Source organism: Parasteatoda tepidariorum, chromosome 2 (genome assembly GCF_982258835.1).
Source record: "Parasteatoda tepidariorum strain Cologne lab strain chromosome 2, Ptep-v5.0, whole genome shotgun sequence".
Lineage (NCBI taxonomy): Eukaryota > Metazoa > Arthropoda > Arachnida > Araneae > Theridiidae > Parasteatoda > Parasteatoda tepidariorum.
In genome coordinates, this window is record NC_141756.1 from 62,624,930 (window position 1) to 62,651,312 (window position 26,383).

A 26,383-nucleotide genomic window follows, 5' to 3' on the forward strand; every position below is an offset into this window, starting at 1 on the left:
GTCTTTACATATTTCTATTAATGTAAAAAGTTTCAGAGCTTTTTATTCACTTCACTTTTTTGAGATTTTATGAACTGAAAAATGGCAGTTTTCGTGAGAATGACCCATATATATATATGTCTCTTATTTTATCTACACTGTTCACTAAATTTTCATACTAAATAGTTATTCGTATACACCATAAAATCAGGATCAAATTACGGTAAAAAGTACAGATACCCTGAGTGGAGATATAAATCCGTAAAATATACTTTTACCGTAAAATTTTAAAACTTAATTTTCATAGTAATATTTATTCAATTAAAGTGATTCTGTGATTTTACAGTAAATACTACTAGAAAAATTAGGATGTATCACATTTTTTGTTCGGTAAAATGTCACGGTATAAAGTACTGGCACCCTGAGTGGTGGTTCTTTTTACCGTAATATGATTCGAAATTTTTTACTGTGGATGATTTTTAAAAACAAAACGTATAAAAACTAAATACCAATAAAAAAACTAATTTAAAAAAAATTTATTCTTAAACATTAAAACTATGCTGCTCATATAAATAAATGAGGGGTTGCAATGAATTACTAATATTTTCAGAGATATTTAAATAATTGTATTTTGCAACATTTCAAACATTATGTATGTTTCTTTTTTCTCTAAGAAGGAAGAAGTAATTTCATATTGCGATTGCAATTGTTCATTAAAAATTGGCTAAAATATTAAATTAAGTTACTTTAACTTTGTTAGAAATTTTTTTTAAAAAATGTGCTTAATAACATGATTTTAATCAAGTTGATCATCTAATTCGTTACTCATAATTTAAAAATGTCTTAGGTATAAAATAAAAAATAATAATTAAAACTCGTAATATTTTATTAGACAAATAATACATGACATAATTTTTTTTAAACTCTACATCAATATACAAACAATTTATAACAAACAAGAGAGACATTTATAAACACACATTAATAGGTGATAAACAATAATGTACAAGGGCAGATTTTTATTTCACAAATATTTTTTTTTACATTTGGATCCGTCTTTTAAGGAAAATACAATTAATCTAATATTCCTTTTTTGTACAAATATCAATATTATTCTAAACTTTAATTTAAGAATAAAACAAATTCTCTTTAAAATCTAAATAAGCTAATTTCCTTGTGATGATCTAAGCTATTGCAAAATCAAGATAGGTAGTAGTCATTTAATTGCATTTTTAATTATAATGCGTACTTTTACGAATATTTATAACAAAAGCTGTTTTAGTAAATCTTTATAATTTAAAAATCATTAATTTTAATTTTCCGAAATGAAAGTTTGAAAATGAAACTTTTTTCCAAACATTTCTTTTTACATAACTTAATTAATTGTTATTAATTTATTGACTTACTAAGAGTATGTTACTTTATTACTATCGAAACAATAAAAAAAATATTTTGAAATGTGTTTAGCATATTTAATCTATATGAGCCCCATTTTGTAAGATTAAATATGCTAAATTTAGTTTCAAAACAGTTTATCACCAAATGATATTTTCTACTTTAAAAAATAATTAGCAAAAAATTAAGACAAAACATGTGCAATAAGTAATCTTTACTTCTTCAATCTGAAATTTTAGTTCAACTTTTTTTTTACATATTATAAATCTATCACTAATCATTAAAATAAAATGCCAGAATTGCCTTGTTTCAAATCACTGGCTCTAAATTACAAATTTAAGTTGATAACTCATATACGTGATCTCGGATACACTCAACAAAAGAGACTTGATGGCACAATGGTTAAAGCATTGCACTATTAGTATGACTGTTTGAAATTCAATCCCCGGTGATGGCGACTTGAATTCACCATCAATTTGATATCGATGAGCATCAGCTTGCCTCCGAAGTAAAGGTGGCCAGTGTTTAATGCATAGCTATCATCAGGCAGTTGATCAGGAAATTGATGAGTTTTAAACTCCATGATTCCATTGGCCGACAACTGGCTGTGTCTAGATAGCTTTATTTACACTTAATAATATAAAGAAAATATAAAACTTCGTGGTCGAAATTGCATCGAATTATGAAGTATCCTAATTTAGGTAAAGGTAAACGTATCACTCATATAACTTATTTGTGATGAAACTATCATAAAATATCTTTAAAGATAGTCTTGTAACTCGCAGAAAACATCAACATAATTAATTATAAGTCATTAGTTATTCTACACTGAGGATGCATAAGGAAGTTTGAATTAGTTAAATAAATATAAAAAAATACATAGCAAATGAAGTTATAATGCATTGAAATAAATGACGTTGGAGTGTTGTTTCAAAATGCTAAAAAATATGTCATTTATTGCTTACTCTACACTCTCATATCTAAGCACCGTTTTACTTTTTTCACTCAATCAGCTATTTAATTTAAAAACATATACAGATCTTCAATATTATTGTCATTTGTATGCCGTCTTTCTGTTCAATAAAAATACTTCTACTGCTAGATATTTACACACATCTTTGATTCAAGACAAAACATTTATTATTTTTGGCGCTTTTATATAATTTTCGTGTTAGTTTAAGAGAAAAGAAACACTTCTTTAATGACATAGTTAAGCTTACCATAGTTTGAGTGAAAATGACGCAGTCAGTATGTATTTCACTAACAATATCCAGGGAACATAAACTTGTAGAAATGCTTGGAATATATATTTATGATATGTAGCAGATCTTCCATCGTATCAGTTTCACGTATATACTACCCCAACACATTATAGGTTTTATTGCACATTAATAACTTTATTGCCAGTTTAGTCACGTGCGATGTATGTAACGTAAAATTAATGCAAATATGAACTATCTTTATAACACTTTAATAAGTACTTCACGTGACAATATCTCACTAATTTGAATGGTATCACTAATCATAACAAGTAAGTACTTAGTTTTATTGATGAAAGATGATATCATATATTTTCAGTGTCTTTGAGTCGTATAGTAAGCACCACAGAGAATTCGATCAAAAGCATTTCTAAAATCAGGACTGAAAATTGTATAAATGATGGGATTTATCAATGAATTAGTATATCCCATCCACAGAAGCAAGCTGAAAACTAAGTCGTTGGGAATCGCCCAATCCCAAATTGCCATCAATAGAGCCATTACAAAAAATGGCAGCCAACAAATTATGAAAGCACCAGTAATAATCATCAATGTCTTAGCAGCTTTTCTTTCTCTTTTTGCCTCTGTTGATTCTTTCACAATTTTTTTCTCTCGCTTAGCCAAATGTATCAAGCGGCCTAAACCAGCTTGACTGGAACTGACGCCATTTTCTGATACCTGAAGATGTGTATGATCTCTGCCTGGATCTGGTGGTTCATTTTCGTTTGGTTGAGGAGACGTGGAACATTGAGCAGTGCTGTTACTCTTCTCTATCAAAACAGCTGATGCACCCGGTTTGCTTCGTATTCTTTTCCTGGCTTGTTTGAAAATATTCCAGTAGAGAAGACAAATGAAAACGAGAGGTATATAAAAGCTCAAACAGGTTGCAAAAACTTGATAATACATGTTTTGACTCACCATGCAGCGTCCTTCTGCAAGCCTTTGATAAAATTCTGGATCTTTCCAGCCAAATACTGGTGCAAAAGAGATCACAGAAGAGCCAGTCCAAACACCAGCTATAAGTAGATAGATTTTTCGACGGTCACGATTTCTAGCATATTCTATGTTTGTGACCGCCCAGTATCTATCCACAGCAATGGCAAGTAAATGTAATATTGAAGAAGTACAACAAAGAACATCCAATGAAGTCCATAATCTGCAGATTTCTGGTCCAAGAATCCAAACTTGTTGGTAGACTTCATTCAGAGCGCTGAATGGTAGAACTAAGATTGCTACCATCAGATCTGCAACTGCAAGTGACAGAATAAGATAATTAGCCAGTCCTTTCAAATTTTTTTCTGTTGATATGGCATAAATTACGAAGACATTTCCGAGAATGGTTAGCAGTATGAATATGCCGAGTGAAATTGCAATAGCGATTGCTCCTACGCCATTAGAAAATGTCGGATATAGAGCGTCAGTGACATTGTATTGCTGTCCCTGTATTTCAAGACTGTTCTCTGTCGATATTAAGTTGTAAGAATGGTCGTTTGAATGCACTGTAATAGTGGAAATTTCAGTCATGAGTGCCATGATTTTGAACAGAATCCAAAACTAGATTTATGTTAATATTCTCATGGGTAGTTTCTTGAAAACAGGTCTGAAAAAAATAAGAACATTTCTTATTAATGAATTTATGATGGAAATATTTTTTAATTTCAGTCAATTATAATTTAAGTTTCATAAGCATAAAGCCATGAATTAATTTATAAGGAATAGTTATAAGAGACCGTTTATAAACAATGTCGCACTTTTTATCAATATTATTGACTCTCTCCTTTTTTGTCACAAAAGGTCATATTTTGATATAACCTTTACCTATTTGCCAAGTCATATTACATAAATCTACACTTACGTTTAGAAAAAAAAGCACCGTGTCAAAGATAATATTTCAAATTTTATTTTGAGATTTATATATAAGTTTTAATGGCATTTATGAACATGCTGCATTAAAATATTTGAATAAATTGTCATAATTTGATTTTAGCTCTAACTAGTAAATAGACTAATAATTAACTTACCGCTGAAAATGTAAACTAGATGATATGTCAAACATACCTTTTTTCTTTTATTCCTTTAATGCAATTTTTTTTAGATTAAAAAGTTTTGTCATAGCAAATTATTTACATTTAACGGACAAAAGAGCAAAATGTTAAAAAAAAGCTTCTAGTTTTCCCTTATTTTTAAAATTTTTACTTTTAAACTCATACATACTAACTTATTTAAGTTCCTCGAAATTTGTGAAAATTAAAATAGCATATCAGCAAAGGGTGGAGCTGCTCGGGAATATTTTTATATCTTGTATTTCAAAAATGAATAATGTATGATGTTGATTAAATAAATATCGATTTTTACCAACAAAATATTAAATAAATGGATATTTAATTAGCGTCGAATTTCAGGCAATGAATAATGGATAATACTGTTATTTTAAAACGGCGATGCCATGTTGTATGAAAAAAAGTTCGAAGTTTATGCATGATTTTGAATGCAAAACAAACATTTAAAACTAAATACCAAAATTTTGAATGAGAGCATATCATTTTATAGACATAAAAAAAGGAATAACTTTCAAATTTATTTTAATAATGTCATTAGACACGGAAACAATATTGCAATGCATTAATACTAAGACAATGCATTATTAATTATTCAGTGCATAATGTAAATTATAAAGTAATACTGTATTAAACTGCAAGGTGAAAAAAATATTTTGGTGAATTATCACACTGTATGGTAATGACATTTCTGATATTAAAAAACATAATTATCATTAATAAAATCAAAACATACTGCATTTAAAACATTCATTTAATAATTTTTCTGCTTATGTGGTAACGGTTTACCGGAAATTATGATGTTCAAAATAATAGATCTTATAACCACACATTTAGAAAAAAAATTCAAAAGTAAATTTAACAGAATAAATAGTTTTGCTTTACTCTATGGTATCATAAAAAAATCATCAAATTTTACCACATTTACTAAATTTTATCTCAATAAAACCATATTTTATTGTTAATTTTACCAAAATCATTATCTAAGTGCATCGGTAAAAGTTTTTTAGTGTTCGGAAAGAGCCAGAAACACGGTAAAATTTTTTTCATAGTCTGATAGAGTTGACATACTTTTTTTTATCAGTGTGGTATTGTATGCTAAAAGATTTTTAGAAGTTGAGTTATAACGTTCGATTAAAATGTTTTTCAAAATTTATTGCTTGTTAAAACATTTTTTAACGTTGAGTATTAACGTTCCATAAAAATATATTTCAAAATTTGAAATGTATAATTATCGAAATTTTTAAATGCAAACGGGACGAAATAAAGATTATAAACAAAGAAATATGGATAATGGTGAAGCATTCAAGTACTAAACAATATTCAAAGATTTAATATCATGGCCTTTTCACATTAGGAAAGTTTTTGAGCATCGGCTTATACCGTTTTCTTTCTTATACATATATTTACATAATAGAAAATGGTTTGTCATACCAAAATGCCCGGAAAATGATTTCTGCTTTACAAGATCGCGATACGGTTCAAGTTTAATTCCATAAATATAGTTAAATCTTTTATTATCAAGATTAAGAAATTACTTCATGCTAATTGAGTACTGCAAAAAATATATTTGTGTTAAAAAACGTCCGCTCTAAATAATTTCAATTTTTCTTCAATATTGTAATATGTACATTAAACACAGAGTGGAGGGTTATATGGTTATTAACAGCGTTCGTTCCTGTTAACATTCTAAACTTAATAGATTTCAGAATATACTTGAACATAATCAATACTATCAAAAATAATATCGATTAAGATGCTATAATTAATATCGTAATTTTATTTTCGGGAAATCAGAAAAATAAAAATTCTAACTTGTAATTATATATTGTTAGAACCACTATTTTCTAAAAGATATGTTAAATTAGTAGCTGTATAACAACACTTGAAAATATAAAAGCTTCATTTGCTTAAAGAAATATAAAGATGGGAAGAGAAATATACGATTGACATGTGTGTCATCAAGAATTTGAGGTATCATCTATTGCCGCCCAATGCCTATATTCTAGTTAACAATATGAGTCCTTTACCAAAACTTTATAGCACTTAGAAATGCACTCATGTCCTGGTTTACGAGTCGCATACCGTGGCTTTTCTAGTTTTGCGGCAAAACTTTTGCCTGTTATATTTATTTTCATTTCTCTGCGTTTGTTTTATTTCCCTCATCCTCATATGATTTATCTTGAAAATGGGCGTCTATTATTGTGCACTCGAATCATGTCGACTTTTCTATATTTTTAATCTTTGAAACAAATGAAGCTCGGAAATTATCGAATATATCTTCCCATTTCAGTTTCTTAGGAATATTCACTTTATATCACTCGCTCAAAATAATATTGCTAACACATTATTTAAAAACGTGCAGAAAAAATAATTGCAAATTTAAATTCTTTCAAACATTTACTATGGAAGTTGAATGTTGAATTATCTATCTATCTATCTATCTATCTATCTATCTATATATATATATATATATATATATATATATATATATATATATATATATATATATATATATATATATATATATATATATATATATATATATATATATATATATATATATATATATATATATATATATAATGGAAGAGTTAATGTAATATAAATTAGAAGAAAACGATAAAAAGAATTTTTACACAAAATTAGAAGAAAAATTAATTACTCAGTACCCATGTACAATTATTAAGTGTTATGCATTAAAATAAAATTGTGATCAACAAAGCGAATTAGACTTGCATCGTATAAGTAATTTTTTAATGTTTTAAAATGTCTTGTAAAAAAGTATATATTGATACTGCGAAGGAACAAAAGCAAAATATTTTAACTGTGGTTAATCAAGTGGTTGAATAATGAACTGAGGAACGAAAAAAATGTGTATTGACTTTAGAAAATGTTTCTACGAATCTATTTTTTTAAACCATTTTTTTTGTAATTTCTACGCACTCACCAAAAATATATTCGTTATATTGATTTTTTCTTTGCTAATATATAAAAATAAATGCTAAATTGTGATATTAAAGTTTTTAATTGTAAAACTTGTTTCGTCTAAGCAGCAAAAATGCTTAGAATTAGAAAATGCCAGAATTCAAAGGACTGTTATTAGTTTCCAGCAGAAGAAAGCACTTTAATTTTGACGTAGGAGCTTATTTATGTGTCTGTATCGTAGCTCTCTTTGTTTAACAACGTTACTGAAATAATTTATACGCTTCTTTCACAATTTACATCACGCAATTTTACTTACGCAATTTTACATCAAAATTTTAAAATTTTAAAATGTAAAAATTTTTCTTCTTCCTCAACCATTTCTCTTCTTCCTATACTTTTTGTCCAAAATACCATTATAACTTCTTAACTATCATACACGTTTTACAGTCTCGAATTTAGTCTCCTACAATTTAAGATAGAAAAAGATACTTAAGACGTTATTTGTCTAGATAGGCAGTGTGTAACACAGCAGAGACTGAAAAAGTATTTCTATACGGGTTATAATTATAACTTATAAACTACTAGAATTATCATCTCGTGCTTGATGTCATTTAATTTAGAATAAAAAAACTACAATGAAAATTTTACTTTATTTGTTTCATATCCCTAAATAACCCTAATAAGTATTTATGTTTCAGTCTTTATTTCCTTTTTCTGTCTTCTGCCCCAACTCAACAGAGATCGAGCAACTTTTTACCACTTACGTAGAGGAGGATACATAACAGATTCTATTAAGTAGATATTCTTTAGGACTGTGTTGATGATGAATGAGTTAACTTTATTGTAGGATATTAAGTTAGAATCGCATCCTTGAAAAAGTTAGTAGCTAAATTATGGATTCTTTACTTATTCTTGATGAAATATTGACCCAAACCATTTTCATTATGTGCTCTATTAGAGCTTAGGCATTTCAAATGATACGCTCTTATCTGTTACTTAAATTTGTATTTTCAAAAATTTCAAGTTTTAGTAAATCGTTGCCATATGGAAGAAAAACTACAAAATAAGTGGTTCAAATACCATTCAATTTTGTTCTATTAACCAGAATAATGGTTTTTCCTTTACCAAAATTGTCATTACCATACGGAACGATAATTTTACCGGAATTTTTTTTCTCCATTCATCACCATACTTCGAAATTCTTTAAAAGTTGAGTGCAAGACCCGGACAGTTGCATAGGATTTTTCACCATTGTAACTTAATTTAATGCCATTTAATGTAATCTATGTAGTACAACTAGATTTTTAATATTGTTTGAATGAAAGTAATGAAAGCAAAATATTAATATGAAAAAGAATCTGAAAATTCCATAGAAAGTTTACAAATTGCTTGATAAAGTTAGACTTATAGAAAAAAAAATGTTTGTTTTGGAATTCGTACATAGTTGAAAATGTTGGTCCCATTTCTACTGCTTTATCAAATTTCTCGAATTGAATTCTTCGAAAATGTGTTTTCAATTCTACGTTTTCGAAATGGGAAAAATATTAAATTCTATTCGACGAAAACTAAACACTTATCTTACTCTCTAAGAAAGAACGATACGAGTGGAAATTTTTACAAAACTTTCTTGAATGGTAGCATTTATTCACATATTCTACAAGTTTTTTAGCATTATTAGTAAAAATTCTTCCATCCTAGCATCGTTTTTCACTTGATAAATATTTTTAGAAGGAAATGCCATTAAATACGTTAACAGTGCCAAATAAAAAGCTTTGTGCAAAAAAAATTTTTTAAAAAAATAGAAATGCGACGTTAGAAATATTATTGGATTTTTTTTTTTTTTTTGCAGTAAAGAGTGAGAGGTTTTAAGAATTTTCAGAACTTTAAGGAAAAAAAGGGTAATTTTTTCTCGCAGTTCGAGATAAAAGGATATTTTGTTCTTTTATTTACATTGCTTTGTGTACATGATTTACTTAAATCTATGCATCTTTTTTATGTTTGCTGTTGAAAATCTAGAGGTAGTTAAGGTTGTATTTTCTGCAATTTATTAATTCAATAACGTCTAGAATGATGCGTCAAAAGGAAATTTTGATCAGTTTTTTTTAAGGAAAAACTAAGCATTCTTTAAACCAAATATAATAGTTTGCATTTTTTTTTTACTTTCTTTCTTTCTTTAAGTTTTTGAATTACTTGATACGAAACTGAAAATAATAACAATGGAGCAGTTAAAAAAATTGTCTATTTATAAATATTTTTATAAAAATATCAGACTACTGTCAATGCAACAGATTGCTGTAATGTTCAATGCAATTTTGCTGTGAAGGTGTTACAACTTAATTCCAAAAGATAGTTATTTGTGTTCCAAAACATAGTTATTTGTGTTCCAAAAGATAGTTATTTGTGTTCCAAAAGATAGTTATTTGTGTTCCAAAAGATAGTTTTTTAAATTGGAAGATTAGGCATGCATAAAAAAAAGAAATCATTGTGTAAAATTATATTTTAACTATTTTAGTCAATGTTCACTGCTTACCCTATGAGCATGAAGGGTGTGACAATGATATCTAACAGAGCCTTTCAAAAAATAAATAAATAAATAAATAAAAGTTTGTTAAATGTTTACGTAACTTTTCATGCAAAATTATTTCACGCATATTGAATGTGCTGATTTTAATTCACAGTTATAGTAGTTTAAATTACCAAGAATTAAAAAGTAAATTTCAAATATTAAATATGATTCTAGCTAGTCAAATTTTAAAAAAAAATTGAGCTCTAACCAATTTAGTCAATGCTCACTGCTTGCCCGATAAGCATGATATCTTTCAGAACCCTTCAATAAATAAATAAAGTTTTTTAAATGTTTGCTTACTTTCTCATGAAAAAGTATTTCACGCATATGGAATGCACTGATTTCCATTCCCAATTATAGTAGTTTAAATTGCCAAAATTCAAAAAGCTAATTGAAAATGTTAAATATAATTCTAGCTAGTTACTTCCTATAAAAATGAGTTTTGTACAACTGTTTCCTTTGACTTTTGATTCCAGTTTTCCCTAAATAATGCTGTCAACATCTACTCTAAAGTAATTTTAATAAGATGTGGAAAAAGTTCTTACTAACTTTAATTTTGGAGACAGAACTTTTGCGTTTTATTTTATTCGTAACTACAGTTCATGTTTTCTCTTAACTATTTACTAGTTTACGTTTATTATTTTTACTTTTTCAACTTCTTATACAAGCAAAATCTTAATTAGCAAACCAAGAATTGTAAGTACTTTACATTTTGCATTGTGTGTGTTTATTTGATAGTGTCTATTTTTGATTTTGTTTTCGTTAGATGATGCAATATTTATCATAATACTACCTTTACTTCTCCTCAAAATATATTTATAAAACAACACAGAATCAGGGGGGGGGGTGATGTATTGTGAAAACGTTTCAGTAACAATAAACTATATTAAATCAAAGAAAACCAATGGTTGGGGCAGAGATAATGAATTTTAACATATCTACCAACAAAAAAAAGATTTTTAACGGTCAATCTCAACGAAAACAAAGAAAAATGAGTAAAAAATGGATAGATGAGTTTTCTATTTCTTATTTCCTTTTATAACAATTGTTGAACAGGTGATCCAATTTTGGGTTTACGACTACCAATGTTCTACTCCGTAACCTCATAATTTCGAACCCAATCCAGAAGACAAGGGAACATCTGGATGAAGTATAGTAAGAAATTTCTTTTCATGGAGGAATTTTTGCTGAAACTAACCCACATTTGCGTTACATGGAGAGAAAAAAATCAAGAACTCTTCCTACAGTTAGCCCGACGGCAAGGGAACTCTAACCCAAGATCCGTCTACTACTGACTATTTTACGAGAGGATTCACTGTGATCAATCCGAGCCGGGTGCGGAATTCGCATCGTTGGGATTCGAACCCGGTTCAACTCATTGGATGGCGACGCTCTATACTAAGCTCGGATAGAGGAGTTTAAGACAGATCTCAAAAGTTAGCAATATTAAAATCAGATAAGAAAGGTATGAGGCAGGTTAATGTAGAGTGGAATTGTAAGGATGCCGTGGTTCAACATGGTCCTATAAGAAAATAGTAAATAAGTATGGAGTTCGAAAGTTTAATCTTTTTTTCTAAAGTACTTCATTACTAATTTACTGGAACAAGCTATTCTTACAGCGTTGACCGACAATAATTCAAAATGAAATCAAATTTGATTAATTATATTGATATAAATCGAAATTTTGCTAAATATGTAGATTCGCTGTTTTTTTTACGCTGTCTATAAAAAAAATCCGGTATGGAGTTCATTTAAAAATAAGGTAGTAATAGTTACCATGTTTTCTGGGTCTATTTGAACACCAAAAATTACGGTAATTTTTAACAGTAACTCTTTAGTCCTAACTCTTGACGGAATATCAAACAAAATAAGGTTTTGTTATCATACTGTATGGCAGTAAATGTGGCACAATTTTAACAATTTTACCAAAAAGAGTCGGTACTAGAAACACTACCAGTAAAATTTGAGATAACCCGAAATTGGCCAGTATAACATGCCTTATTTAATAAAATAAATGCATGTTAACTTCTTTTTATAGGCAGCTAGGTGTTTTCATTTTTATCTAAGCTGTAAGTTAACTTCTACCAACTTTTATAGCTATAAGAAATGCTGATTTGTAAACATTCATTACCGTTCGTTGTGATATTCATGACCAGGTAACCTGATATCGCGAAACAAAATTCTTCCACAGTTTGCGTCAAGAAAACAGATGATATGGTAGCAAGATGCATATTATCATGCAACTATTTTTGCAGAAAATATGTTTTCTCATGACTATAAAAAAAAACTAAACTCAGTGGCTCGACAGCCCATAGAGGGCTAGAGCCTACTGTGCCCATCTCAGTTTTCTTGACCTTAGGCTCTGGGGTGCAGGAGCAGATGTGCCGGTTAGGTGGTTAGCCGAACGCGAAACTCCCGGTGTTTAGTTCCCAAGCATGCTTGGTACTCAATTATCGAACCACTGAAAGGATGAATGGCTGAGTCAACCTTGCCTGGAGGATCGAACCCAGGACCTGTGGCACGGGAGCGCGATGCGCTACCACTCAGCCCCCTGGAGTCTCTCATGACTATAACACATTGTTTATTAAAATGAACTTTTTGTAAACTTTTAAAATAAAACGTTTGCTAAAAATGAAATTTTAACTTTGGTCTTGTCTTTATAGATTGCCGCTCTTCAATGATAAAATCTTACTACCTGCACTCGACTGGCAATGAACGCTTTCAACGGAAATTAAAAAATGAAGACATAAATAACATTATTACACAACTAAAAACATATATACATATTTTAATGGCTAACTTCCTTGTAGATGTATAGTTTCATAAAAGTCAAAAGCAAACTCACACCAACTCGTACTAACGATATCAAAAGTGCGCCAAGATTGGTATTTTCAGAAGAGGAACTAATTTAAGTATGGTGTGAATGAGCGTGAGGTAGGTGCAAACTTTTTCCATTTATAAGTGTTAAGATTTATTTGCACCCTTTCAATTGTATATGAAAATGTGACTTGTTGATGTTCCTTCACACTATTTTCTGGGTTGTTCAACATCAATTTTGATTCTATAATACACTACACTTTTTACAGAGCATTAATAAAAATACCCAACATCTTTTTTATTTGAAAAATAATAGTTGATAATTTCTTTCAAAAGCTATTGAACAGTTATTGCAAAAATTGATAAATTATTAGTGTGCTACTTTTATTGTCCATGTAATATATCTGGTAAATAAAATCATATATCTAAGGCATTTATTTTTATCTTAAAAAACATGTAGTCATTTGATAAAAATTAACAAAAAAAAAAGAATTTATGAATGGTAATAATTTTACTAATAGAAAATTAAATTAAGCATTAATAGGATCAGAGGACATTTATAGATGTTAATAAATTTTAAATCTAAACATTTCATTCTGTTACATTAGTTCATAGATTCTACATTAAATATATATTTAACTTTAGCAATGGGCATAAAATTTAAAATGTTTTATCTAAGAGTTTTGAAATTTCATGTTACAATTGGTATTGACAAAACCAGCGCAATCAATTAATTTAGCAAACTCCAGAAAGGCATTATGTGTTGATTAAATTTTTGTTCTGCAAGAATGTTGTCAAATCCTCTATAGTTCAAACGAAAATATCTAGGGCTTATTGTTTTCCTTTTCAATTGTGAAATTTTGCATCAACACATTTTTCTCAAAAATATTTTTGAAGGAAAAATGCAAAGCAATCTAGATAAAGTATAGACTTTTCTATTCCTATTCCAGAGAAAATCTTTTCACAAACGTTTCTTTCAATACATATTTTGTACTTTTTCTCTCTCGATGAGAACTAGAAATTCTGAATATATTTTTTTTTTTTCATTTGAAAATTCCTTGTAATAAATGAGGTGCGATCTAAAAAAAAAAAGAGTTTATTCATATTTTCTCGAGAAGTAATAACTTATACTGCTTCAAATATTTTTTTTTAAATATCCATTCAAGAAATTTGAGTTTGGAACAAAAGTAATTGATGAGAATTTATTAAAAAATGATAGACAGGAATATTTTACTTATTTTCACAATTAAAAATAACTGATGTTTAATTTTTTAAACTTTGTAAGAAGCACCACAACAAAAACCTTTTTAATATTTCCATTTTGTGATATTAGTAATGAAAAATAGTTTTGCTAAATCTTAGTACTATAATTCAAAAATGTCCATTCCTTCATAAATTATACACTGAACTTAGTAAGCGTGACAACCTTTAATACGAATCAGATTAATAATCAGATTTTTAGCTTTGATGTGCATTGACGGAAGACATTTTATGATTAATTTATATCTGCATACATTTTATTTTATTTATATATATATATATATATATATATATATATATATATATATATATATATATATATATATATATATATATATATATATATATATATATATATATATATATATATATATATATATATATATATATATATATATATATATATATATATATATATATATATATATATATATATATATATATATATATATATATATATATATATATATATATATATATATATATATATATATATATATATATATATATATATATATATACATATATATATATATATATATATATATATATATATATATATATATATATATATATATATATAATCAGTGTTTTCATCATAGAAAAAAAATGGGTGAGAATTTCTCACCCTTTCTCAAAAACAGGGTGAGATTTCAGAAAGTTAAGTGAGATTTCCAAAAACTTAAAAAACACAAATAGACTTGGAAAAAAAATCATTTCTTTTATTATAATACATTTTTAACGTCTTCTATTTTTTAAAGCATTGAATATTCTTGCTGCATCATCATAGAAGATTTTGCCTTTACTGGGTATTTGTCCCTCTCACATTAGAGCATAAAAAATTTGAACGTCATACATGAAAAAACTTTACCTATGGTAAACACGTGGTTGCAGAGAAATGTGTTCTGAAAGGGGTTCCGTGATTCAGTTGTGTTCTGTTGTTCGAAAAGGTTCTGAACAATACTGGTAAATAGGGAAGCTAGATAACGGAGCAAATGTTGAAAATAATGAGAGATCCAGGAAGAAAAGTGAAACGGATTTTATTCTAAATAGCGTAATTCAAAGCTTCTTCCAAAATGCGAGAAATTCGCGAATTTTGAAATTGATTTATAGAATGCGCGAATTTCTCGCAGTAATAATTTTTTCATGCGAGAAAAGAAAAAAATATGCGAGATTCTCGCGTTCTCGCGCTGTAGTGAAAACACTGATATATATATATATATATATATATATATATATATATATATATATATATATATATATATATATATATATATATATATATATACACGCTGAAGAGCCATTACATTATGACCACCCTCCCTCTATAACAATGGGCTCGCCCAGAAACAATGTTTTTCTGGGGCACATTCATTAGGACTCATAATCCTCATAGAACAATCCCTGACGTCTGTAAGCCACTTGAACATAGTTGCAGACCAGATTCACCCATTCATGGCAACAGTTTTTCCTGCGGGGGATGGTGTTTACCAACAGGATAATGCACCATGTCATAAGGGTTGAATCGTCGAGGAACATTCCAGTGACTTTCAAGTCATGTCTTGGCCCCAAATTCCCTTGACCTTAATCCAATAGAGCATTTGTGGTCCTACTTGGAAAACCAAATTCGTGCTGCCACGCTACCCCTCGCAATGTGAGGGAATTGCAGGACCAGTTGGTGAGCGCTTGGTATCAGATACCTCAGACTACCTATCAGCACCTTGTGTAAGCAATGCCACGGCGGGTGCTAGCAGTTTTGAGGTCTAAAGGTGGTCCTACATGTTATTAGCAGAGTGGTCATAATGTAATGGCTCTTCGGTGTGTATATATATACGCATTAGTAAAATGTTTTGCAATTCTTTCTCTTGCTAATTTTAACAGATTTCTTTATTTCATTTTATGTATTTAAAAATGTTCAAGAATTTGAAGCTTAAATTTGAAGCCTTTTCTTCGGGGTTGAGTTCAAAGTTGCAAGGCTACTGAGTTGAACATTGATAGTCGTTAACTCGGAATTGGGTTGGCTGTTTAACGCAGATTATAAAATATAAAATAAGTATTTTAACAAAATCTAAATATTTATCAACACTTCTCATTAAGTGTTATATTTGTAAAGTAATTATTTTTTTCATTTTTTAAAAAGGTCTAAGAAGGATAAAATGTATGCCGATGCCTTTATGTATTGCTTGAAGGCAATGTAGCAGTTGGCGTTTTTATATGTTTTTCTTACCCATTGACAAAATATATGCATTTATTAAGAGCACCTGGGGAATAAGGAAGAATTTATTTACTTCAAAATAAAAATATATAGTTCAGTTGGTATTCGCTAGACTGAAATATTTCTTCCTTAATCAATTTCCTGTGAGATTAAAGCCATCTTATACTACAATTCACCTAAGGAACTCGAATAAGAGTTCTAATAATCATCAATGGAATAATGCAGCTTTACGAACGAATTACTTCCAATAAACGTATCAGCGCGTATCCCGAATATTTCTTTCTCGTTTTTCTTAGAAAGAAGAACCAGATACCTAAAAAAAGAAATACACGGTCAATGGGTACTTAACTGGTTAGTTACACAAGGTACGATGTTTGTCCTAATTTTGTTATGAAAAAAGGAAAGCAGTGGCAAAGCAAAGTAGTAGATATTTTATGAGTACTTTTGCAGATATGCTTATCGCTGAGGAAGAGAAATAACTTTCTTAGAATGGCCTTAGAAACATCATATTTATAGCAAAGCTTGTATTATTTATGTAGTTTATTGAATCATTCTCACAGAAAGCTCATTTCATTGCAGATGTGTTAAAAAAATATCATACTTTCTTAGAATGACTTTAGAAACATTATATGCTATAGCAAAATTTGTATTATTTATATACTTCATGGAATCATATGAGCAGAAAACTCATTTCATTTTAGTTGTGTTAAAAAAAATGTATCTTACTTTCTCAGAAGGATTTAGGAACATCATATTTATAGCAAGCTTGTATTATTTATACAGTTTACAGAAAACTCATTTCTTTGCTGTGGTGTTAAAAAAATTATCTTACCTTTTTACCTAATTACATTACTCGCTACTGTTAAATCCATTTAAAATCGTCTAATTAATTATTTCTTGAGAAATTGTTTAAAAAAAGTCTCAATAGTGGAGAAAAAATAATCAGATTAAATTTTTAAGAAAATAATTATTATTATTTTTTCTTTCAAAATGTCCTTGGTTTTATACAATTCGTTTTTCCGTATTAAATTGTCTTGTTATTCAAGTAAAATTAAATTTTCTAACTAGTCTATCTCGTTATTCTGAAATAAATTAATTGTCTCGTTACATTGTTCTATTAATCATTTTTCTGGCTATATTAATTTATTACTTTTAAAAACGATGTCCTTGTTTATTCTATACTGTTAATAGTTAAGGAATATTCAATGTCTAAGTTAGTTCTTTCAGATATTTATTCGAAAATTGCTATTTCATGGGAGCAATATTTGAAAATTTTTACTTCATTTTTTATGTTCAAATATTTTGAATGCAATTTGACTCTTATTATGCATTTTGTACTATTAAAAATTTATTTGATTATTTGATATTTTGCATTAGTACAAACACTTTATTATCTTTAAAAAATAAGTAACACAAATAATCTCTGGGTAAAAGCTGTATGAAACGCGTGTAGCAGCAATGTCTGTAAGTCTTACTGAACATTTCAGAAATGATTTCATTTTATAAATAAAAAGTTTATGCCATGTAATATCTTTCCAAACTTTTCCTTTAAGCTTCAAAGTCATGTAGATCTTATGCATTTATAAATGCATATTTCAGACACTAACAAGGAAGTCCGGAATGTAATTTTGTAAATATTTACTGGCGCCATCTATTTGTCAAGTGGCCAACTAACAATAAATTACAAACAATAAATATTTGGTTTCTACTTAACAAATTATCTGAAATTATATGAACATGTGTGGGATATATTTCGCAAACCTTAGAAAACCAAACCCAGCTGATTTCTGACTGTCAAAAACTGAGAGTGTTGTACTAGCCACTGATTAATATCACAATGCACTTCAGGGGATTTAAATCAGGATAACAACTATATAAGGGATAACAACTTATATTAGGATAACAACTTAATGGGTTATACATTAAAAGTATTTATAATATTCAATGTTATTCTTAGTAAAAAATTACAAGGACAATTCGATGTACTAGAGAGCCCACAAACTGAGCTCGCTCAGCCTCTGAACTGCTTTTGCAGTTCTTTTCGGTGCGTTTAAGCGTTCATACACATGATTGCTTACACAGCTTGAAATTTCAATCCTTTGTTGCCAAAGCGACTAAGAAATGGTGATTTATTCTTAGCGCCGTGTGAAACAAATATACCTATAGATTTGTAAGGCGACTACCTACAATGAGAAAAAAAGCGTGGTCAAAACTACCAGAATATGGTAAAATGTACCATGTTTCTGACTTTATGTGAACATCAAAAAACTCGGAAAGTTTTACCGAAGTGTTTTGGTAGTGATAAAAAATAAATGATAAAATTAACACTAAAACATGGTCTTAAAATACGTAACAAAATTTGGTAATTTTATCATGATATTTTAAAGCATGGCATAAAGACTATTTATTCGGTTAAATTTACTTTATGGTAATGTATTTTTTTACAAAATATATGAAACTAAAAACTATAATTTTGAAAACCAGAATTACCGGTAAAACAATAATATGAGCAGAAAAATTACAAAAAGAATGTTTTAAATATCCTATATTTTTAAATATAGGTATTGTACATAACAAATATCCTATATTATGATGGTTTTTATATTCTGCAGTGCGAGTGTAACATTATGTTTTTCTTCTTAATTCATACTTACATATCTATTTATATATATATATATATATATATATATATATATATATATATATATATATATATATATATATATATATATATATATATATATATATATATATATATATATATATATATATATATATATATATATATATATATAAATTAGAATTTAGAACTTTAATTTTAGTGAGTGAAGACTTATGACTATTATTCCTTTCATCAAAAATCTTTATGATTCAGTGACATGGTCAAACAATGGCGAAGAGAACTTTCTCCATTCAACATAATTGATCTGATTTTTTCGTGATTTGAGTTTTTATACCAAAGATAGGTTCTCAGATGGTAGTGTCATGTCTAGAAATACAAAAGAACAGAAATTGAGCCTTTGTTAATTATCAGGAATCATGTCTTAAATAGAAAATCAGGTTAGTATGCCAGAAATTAAACATTCAGTGGAGCTTGTTTTTCGTTAATTATTTCTTAATGAGAGAAGTAAAATACCGAGCACTAACTAATGCAGTTTCTTTTATGAATGTTTATTTTAAATTAAAATAATGAAATTTATGCATTTTCAATCCGGATAATATATAACGATAAGACAACGGCTACAAGTATAACAAGTATAACGATAAGACAAAACAAACCACGTTTTATACAATAAGGATAAGAATTTAGATTAATATTACGATTTTAAGGTTTATAAATGAGGTTAAGTGAATTATGACACTTTTTTTCAATTATCACCAATGCAAAATAATGCAATCTATAAATTGCAAGAGAAGTAGAAAAGGTGCACAGCTTATGCAATTATGATAAACATTAAGATTATTACTTCTATTGATAAGTATAGAAAAATTCTACAAAACTTCTTCAGGATTGTTACAAATGCATATTTTTTAAGCGTTACAATTCACTTTTTTATAACATAAATATAAACTAAAGCCTGGTTTATTAGTCATTTTCAAAAAAACTGCTTTCACTTTTGATGTCCCATGACTTTTAATAACTTTAACTGCTAAAATAAAGTTCCAAATAACATTTTTAAGCATTCTAATCAATTTGCCACATGCTTTTAGTAAATCTATATACATAGAAATTAGTATTTCCTAAAACATTTATACAGTTTGTTCCAGAATTTTTTTCAACTCTGTTACCGTAATTATTTTATTAAATTTTTTCTGTTGTGTTGGCAAGAATGATTTCCATGGTCCCCTGGCTGGTCTATTCTTAGAAAAAGTAGAAATTTATTTGAAACATTGTTATTATATTTGCTGTATTCTAAGCAAACAAAGATTTGTCAAAGAAAAGAATATTTCATTTGCTTGCTGTTACCACAATTATTCTATTCAATTATTTCGGTTCAGTTGGCAAAAATAAGTTTCATGGCTACCTGGATGGTCTATTTTTAGAGAAAGTAGCCATTTTAAAAATTCTTATTATATTTGCTGGTTTTTAAGAAAATTAAGATTTGATCAGGTAAGGAAGTTTTATTTACTTTCCTCTTTGCTATTAGAATAATGGTTTTAAATTTATAGTTAAAATGGTAATTTAACTTTTGTTTTAAGATCAAATTACATTTTTTTAGTTTTATATAAAGATTCCTTCCTTTCAGTTAAAGCTTTCCAAATAATTTGACTTGGAGTTTCGTTTTTTTTCTTCTTTTTATTCGATTACCCCTTGACACTGTTACCATTCAATGTTAATTTCATTCATTGACTTTTAATTTATTATTTGATTAAAAGTCAATGTCAATTCAGTTTATTTAAAAAAGGGTAGATATCAATATGTGTATGACCAAAATTTAGTAATTTGTAGAAAAAGAATATTCAAAACTTTGATTTACAGCCAACCTTCTCTTCGATACCCGTTCTTAAAGTTTTGTTCCGTCATATCAAATCAAAGATTTTAATTGATTAATCCATTCCAAAGAAGAAACTGAGAAGATGCACAGCTATAAAGAGGCACAAAATATTAAGTACAAATAAAGATACCAACAAAAATGCAAATGATTGTCTTTAGGTCTTAATTTACTGGTTCAAATTAAACTCATGTTAAAATTTCAGCTTAGGTTTAATAATTTTCGTCCACATAAATAAGTAATGTTTCTTTTAATACTTAATTATTTCTGTATAGGTTTTAAAATCTGTTTTAACTCCAATTGATTACTCCTCCCCCTTAAAGATTGACGTCACCCTCAAATAGCAGTTTCCACACTCTTGAAAAAGAATTTTAAGATAGCTTATGATTTAAGTGAAAAATAATAATGTAAACGAATGACGAAAATTTTAATTTTCCAAATAATATCACCAGAAAAAATTATTATAATAAAAAAGTACGACAATACATTTTAGTAAAAAGAGGCCCAAGCCTATCTTATGAAAAGAAAATGAAGTAGATGTTTTCGAAATAAGTGAATCTGGCAAAATGATATTTTAAGCATTTTCAAAATGTGTTGTTTAATATTATTTATAAGATTTTTAAAAAAAATATTATTTCAAAGCGGATATCTTTTTAAACTGACCCTTATAGTTCAGTATTTCTATTTCACAGTGTTGGATTTTTAATATTATTTCAGCCAAAACAATATAAAATTAAATGTTAATATAAAAAATAATTTAAAATCAGATCTAAATGATAAATTAAAGGAAAAATATCATATCAATAGTTTAATTAATAAAATGAGTAAATTTCATTCCCTGTTTGAAGTTATATTCTACTATTTCATCAAACTAATTTTGTTTTATTTTAGAAAAAGTCCCGAAATCCAGAAAAATCATATTAATTATCAAATTCAATTTCAAAAGCAGAAAAATAAATGGAATATGCATGTCAAGAGTCAATGTCAGAAAAGTAAAGAGCATCTTCGATGTGGAAAATTTTACCAAACATCGCCCAGAATGAAATTAAAAGTCGTTCCCTAAGAAGTAAAAAAAATAACACATCAAACTGTAATTAAATAAGCTAATTAGTTGGTCTTGAAAGAATTAATGAAAGAAATTGGGTTAAACGTAAAAAGGATGAGTCTTGAGTATTATTTTTTTAAATCTTTTCATTAATGATCTAATCCCTTTACTTTTAAGTGAAATGGAATTAATTAGAATAATATCTGTTCTTTTACTGGAGCAAGAGAAAAAATTTCTTAATTTATAAAAACTGAAATTTAAATCTTAAAATTGCAGTGGATAATAAAATATTGTTATAATATTTTAGAGTAATTTTTTGCCGTATGAGATAGAGGGTCTCTGCAAAATTATCTTGATAACTTATACAGTTTAGTCTTGAATTATTTTATTTAAAGAAGAAATAAATTAAAATGATATCAAATATATTTATCATATATTTACATACATTCATGCGAAATAAGATATTTCATACATTGTGTTTAGATAAATATTATTTCTAAATTGTAACTTTTGTTGTGTCTCTGATTTTCAATCATCCAACTTAACACGTTCTGTTCTCGTTAATGCATGTCTAATTGTTTAATGATCATAAATATATTATATTAGAATTTTTAACAATGATTAAAGCATCGCCCTTATTTGTTTTATTTGCAGTTTAGACAAAATACATTTTGATAACTATTCTCAATACTTAACAAGTAGTTCTAAAATGTAAATTTTTCAGTATGACTATTTAATTTTTACTTAACTGCCTCCTAGTTCTTAATTCCATTATTTATAAATTAAATGTTTATTAGCCTAATAGATTATAAATTAAAGCAATAATCTATAAATAGATACATTAAATAGCATTACATTAAAATTACAGCATTACATTAAAAAAGAATATAGTGTATTATATTAAGCATAGTGAATATAATATAATAAATAAATGAATTTAAATCGTATGGATATAAATCAATTAATATATTTTTTTTAATTTACTAAGGATTATAAAGCAAGGCCTTACGTAAAGACAGTTTATTTTCTTAAAATTATTTTTCTTGTCTAATTTGCAACATTTTTAGATTAAATAAATTACACATTGCACATAATGCTGAATAATAACGAGTTTTAATCGTGATTCATTATTTAATCAGTTAATTTTTTTTTACTTTATTGTAAATTTTAAAGTTTGATTTATATAAAGCTTCAGTAAAAACTAAATCTTAATCAAAGACTTTCAACAATCAGCATTAAATAAAAAAATTTTAAACCAAAATATATGAGCGCAGTGGTTTAGAAGCAATGATAAAATAATTGAATAATAGACAATAAGAAGCAATGATACATCAGAAGTATAGATAAAGCTCTAAAATAAAAGATAACCACAAGAAATGATATTTAAATGGCAATAATAAACCGATAAAATAATAAACAATCAGAAGCAAATGTAAAGCAATTAAATAATAGACAATCTGAATTAATAAAAAAAAATAATAATAAACAATTAGAAAAAATTATAAAACAATAAATAATTAAGAATATTGATAGTTCAAAAGCACTGATGTAACAATGAATAATAGATAATTAAAAGCAATGGTATCTCAGAAGAAATGATAAAACAATAAAATAATAGACAGTTAGAAGCAATGATAAAGCGATACAATAATAGAGAATCAGAAACAAAGATAAAACAATAAAATAACAGAAATTTATAGGTAATAATAAAAGTAATAATAATTTACAGGTAATAAAGTAGCAGACAATCAGAAGCAACGAGCAAACAAGAAAATTATAGATAATCAAAAGCAATGATAAAGCGATAAAATAATAGAGAATCAGAAACAAAGATAAAACAATAAAACAACAGAAATTTACGTGTAATAATAAAAGTAATAATAATTTATAGATAATGAAGTAACAGACAATCAGAAACAATGATCAAACAAGAAAATTATAGATAATCAGAAGCAATGATAAATAGAAGACAATGGAAGCAAAATGATTTATAATAATTTTATTTGCATATTTGTATAATTTAGAAATAATTTGTCTCGTTAAACACTAATTTGTCTTGTCTTGTTAAACACTAAAACACAGCAGTTTAAAAGTAGCTTCAAGTGCTTGTTCATTATATGCATCACCTAAATAAAAATATTGTTGAATTCTTTTTCCTGATTGATAATGCTCAAAATCTTTTGAATGCAATGAATTTACATTTATTTTAGCTACTTCTGAATGTGATGAAAAAGGGATGAAAAAATGATTCTGAAATTGACGTGTAACAGCACATGGCATACATATCTTTAACTAGAAATACGATCAGTACTTTTTGTTCGCTAGGAAATTCATTAAAACATCATTTTGATTATTGAATGAATGAATAGTGCACTTTCACAAAGCTATTTGCAGTTTACGGAAGACTGATTCAATTCTAAAAGGAATATATGTCTCCACTTTAGGTAATTACATCTCCATAGATGCTCGTTGTGATGATCAATATGTTTTTCTTTTTTTTTAAATTCTAACAAAGATCTTTCATGGTGGTAACGATTTCCTTAATTACAGATATTACTTTTTCCGGAACAAATTCAATTGGATCATTTATCTTTATTCCCATCAAATGTTCGTCCTTCAATTACAGGGAATTCAGTGTCGCTTCTTTGATTATTTTAGGGGAAAATAATGAAATCAAACGGCAAGTGAAAATAAGTTAGACGTACTTGATATTTAGGCTGATTGATGATTACCATTCATATGTTTTATTGAAAGAAAGTAAAACTCTCTTAGGCCTCGAATTTTTAAGTACTCAACGGTGAAAATGGAATTCAGGCCGTAACTCCCTAGTTCTCAAGTAGGTCTTCGTAGCCCTAAGCTATTAGAATTTCCAATCTGAAATTACGGTAAAATAACATGAAGCAGCTTGTCCATCCAATTAACTATAAAATTTAAAGTTAGGAATTTTTTTTTTTACGTTTAGGGTTTAGAAACCGTTTACAGTTAGCATGGTCCGATTGCTTAAATTGCTTAACCTTATTAGGCGAAAACCATCAACAGACCGTTTACAGTTAGCATGGTTTCAAAATTGAACATATTAAATTTAACTGGACATTGGAGTAAGGCTTTTCTTTAGGTAATGAACATTAGAGTTAGGTTATGGCTAACTTGTGTTTTGTCACATGAACCGTAGATTGTACATTAATTACTTTATCAGGTGATGCCATCTATCGTTAGAAATCTGAACTACTAGGATTCTTTGCTTTAAGCACCTTTGTGGTGCTGCCATCTTTGCGCGAATGAGAGTTCCGTATTTTATCAGTTTAAGTCATCGATGGGGTGTGCAGGCAACTGTAAATTCCTCACGTGTCTAAGGAATGTCAGAAATACTGTAGTGACAACGTTTCGTTTTGAAGTCCCGTTCAATCGACCATGTGATTAATGGATAAGTCCTCTCGGCTACAGTAAGTACCCAGTTTCTAAGAACTAAGTGGCTTCATTAAATGAACCTAATCAGCTCGGATAAAATTCCGATTGCTTAACCTTATTAGGCGAAAACCATCAACAGACCATTTCTCTCCCAGTCAACAGTTTGATCACCATCTTTTTTAATGATAATTTGACTGTTTTTGCTGAATATGGTAAAATGACACTTAAATAAATTGTTATTTATCCATTTCTTCCCGAAAAATTTCTGACAATGTATATAAAATATATTTTAATAAGTTTTCGAGATGCAACTATTAAGAATAATTAAAAAATCGCTGAAAAATATAGTTCAGTATCAATATTTTCAAACAGCATTTTGAAAGATTAAAATTTATCTTTACACGCTTAAGATATTTCTGCCGGACTACAGGTTTTTAAAATATTCTGTAACTAAATTATATAGAAATAAAATAATTTTTAAAATTTTCAAATCAGTAAACTTCACAAATAATTCATAACTGAAGTGTTATTTAGATAAAAGAAATTAAATTATGTCGAAACAGAAATTAATTATTTTAAAAATTTTCCAGTTACTAAAATGTATGATTTTTTTCTCTTTTTATGACAAAGAAAAAAGCATGGAAATAATAAAAAATAAATAAAGTTCGAAATAAAATTTTAAATGACCTTGATTTTTAAATTTAATTTCCTTAGAAGAGAAAGTTTTACTAATTTAATATAATATTGTAACTAATTTTAATAATTAATTTAATGTTAGTACAATAAAATTTACTTAAAAGCATTTGTTATTTGAAAATATTTCTTTGCTCGCCGAATTTTTCGTAAAAACCCATTTTTATATTCCTTCAAAATTTATGCAAATACTTAATGCAAATAAAATTGTTTCATTTTAAAATTAATTTTATCCTTGTCTTTCAGAAATATTAAAACTGATACAATA

At 27.5% G+C, this 26,383-nt stretch overlaps 1 protein-coding gene across 1 annotated transcript in view; it reads right to left on the reverse strand.

Moving 5' to 3' along the window:
* Positions 1–847: 847 nt before the first annotated feature.
* Positions 848–26,383, reverse strand: part of LOC107437764 (5-hydroxytryptamine receptor) — a 269,815-nt gene continuing 244,279 nt past the window's right edge. The window contains exon 4 of the mRNA XM_043045163.3: positions 848–4,233. Coding sequence (XP_042901097.2) covers positions 2,949–4,166 — 1,218 coding nt within the window. The 5' untranslated portion in view covers positions 4,167–4,233 and the 3' untranslated portion in view covers positions 848–2,948. The remainder of the gene's footprint in view (positions 4,234–26,383) is intronic.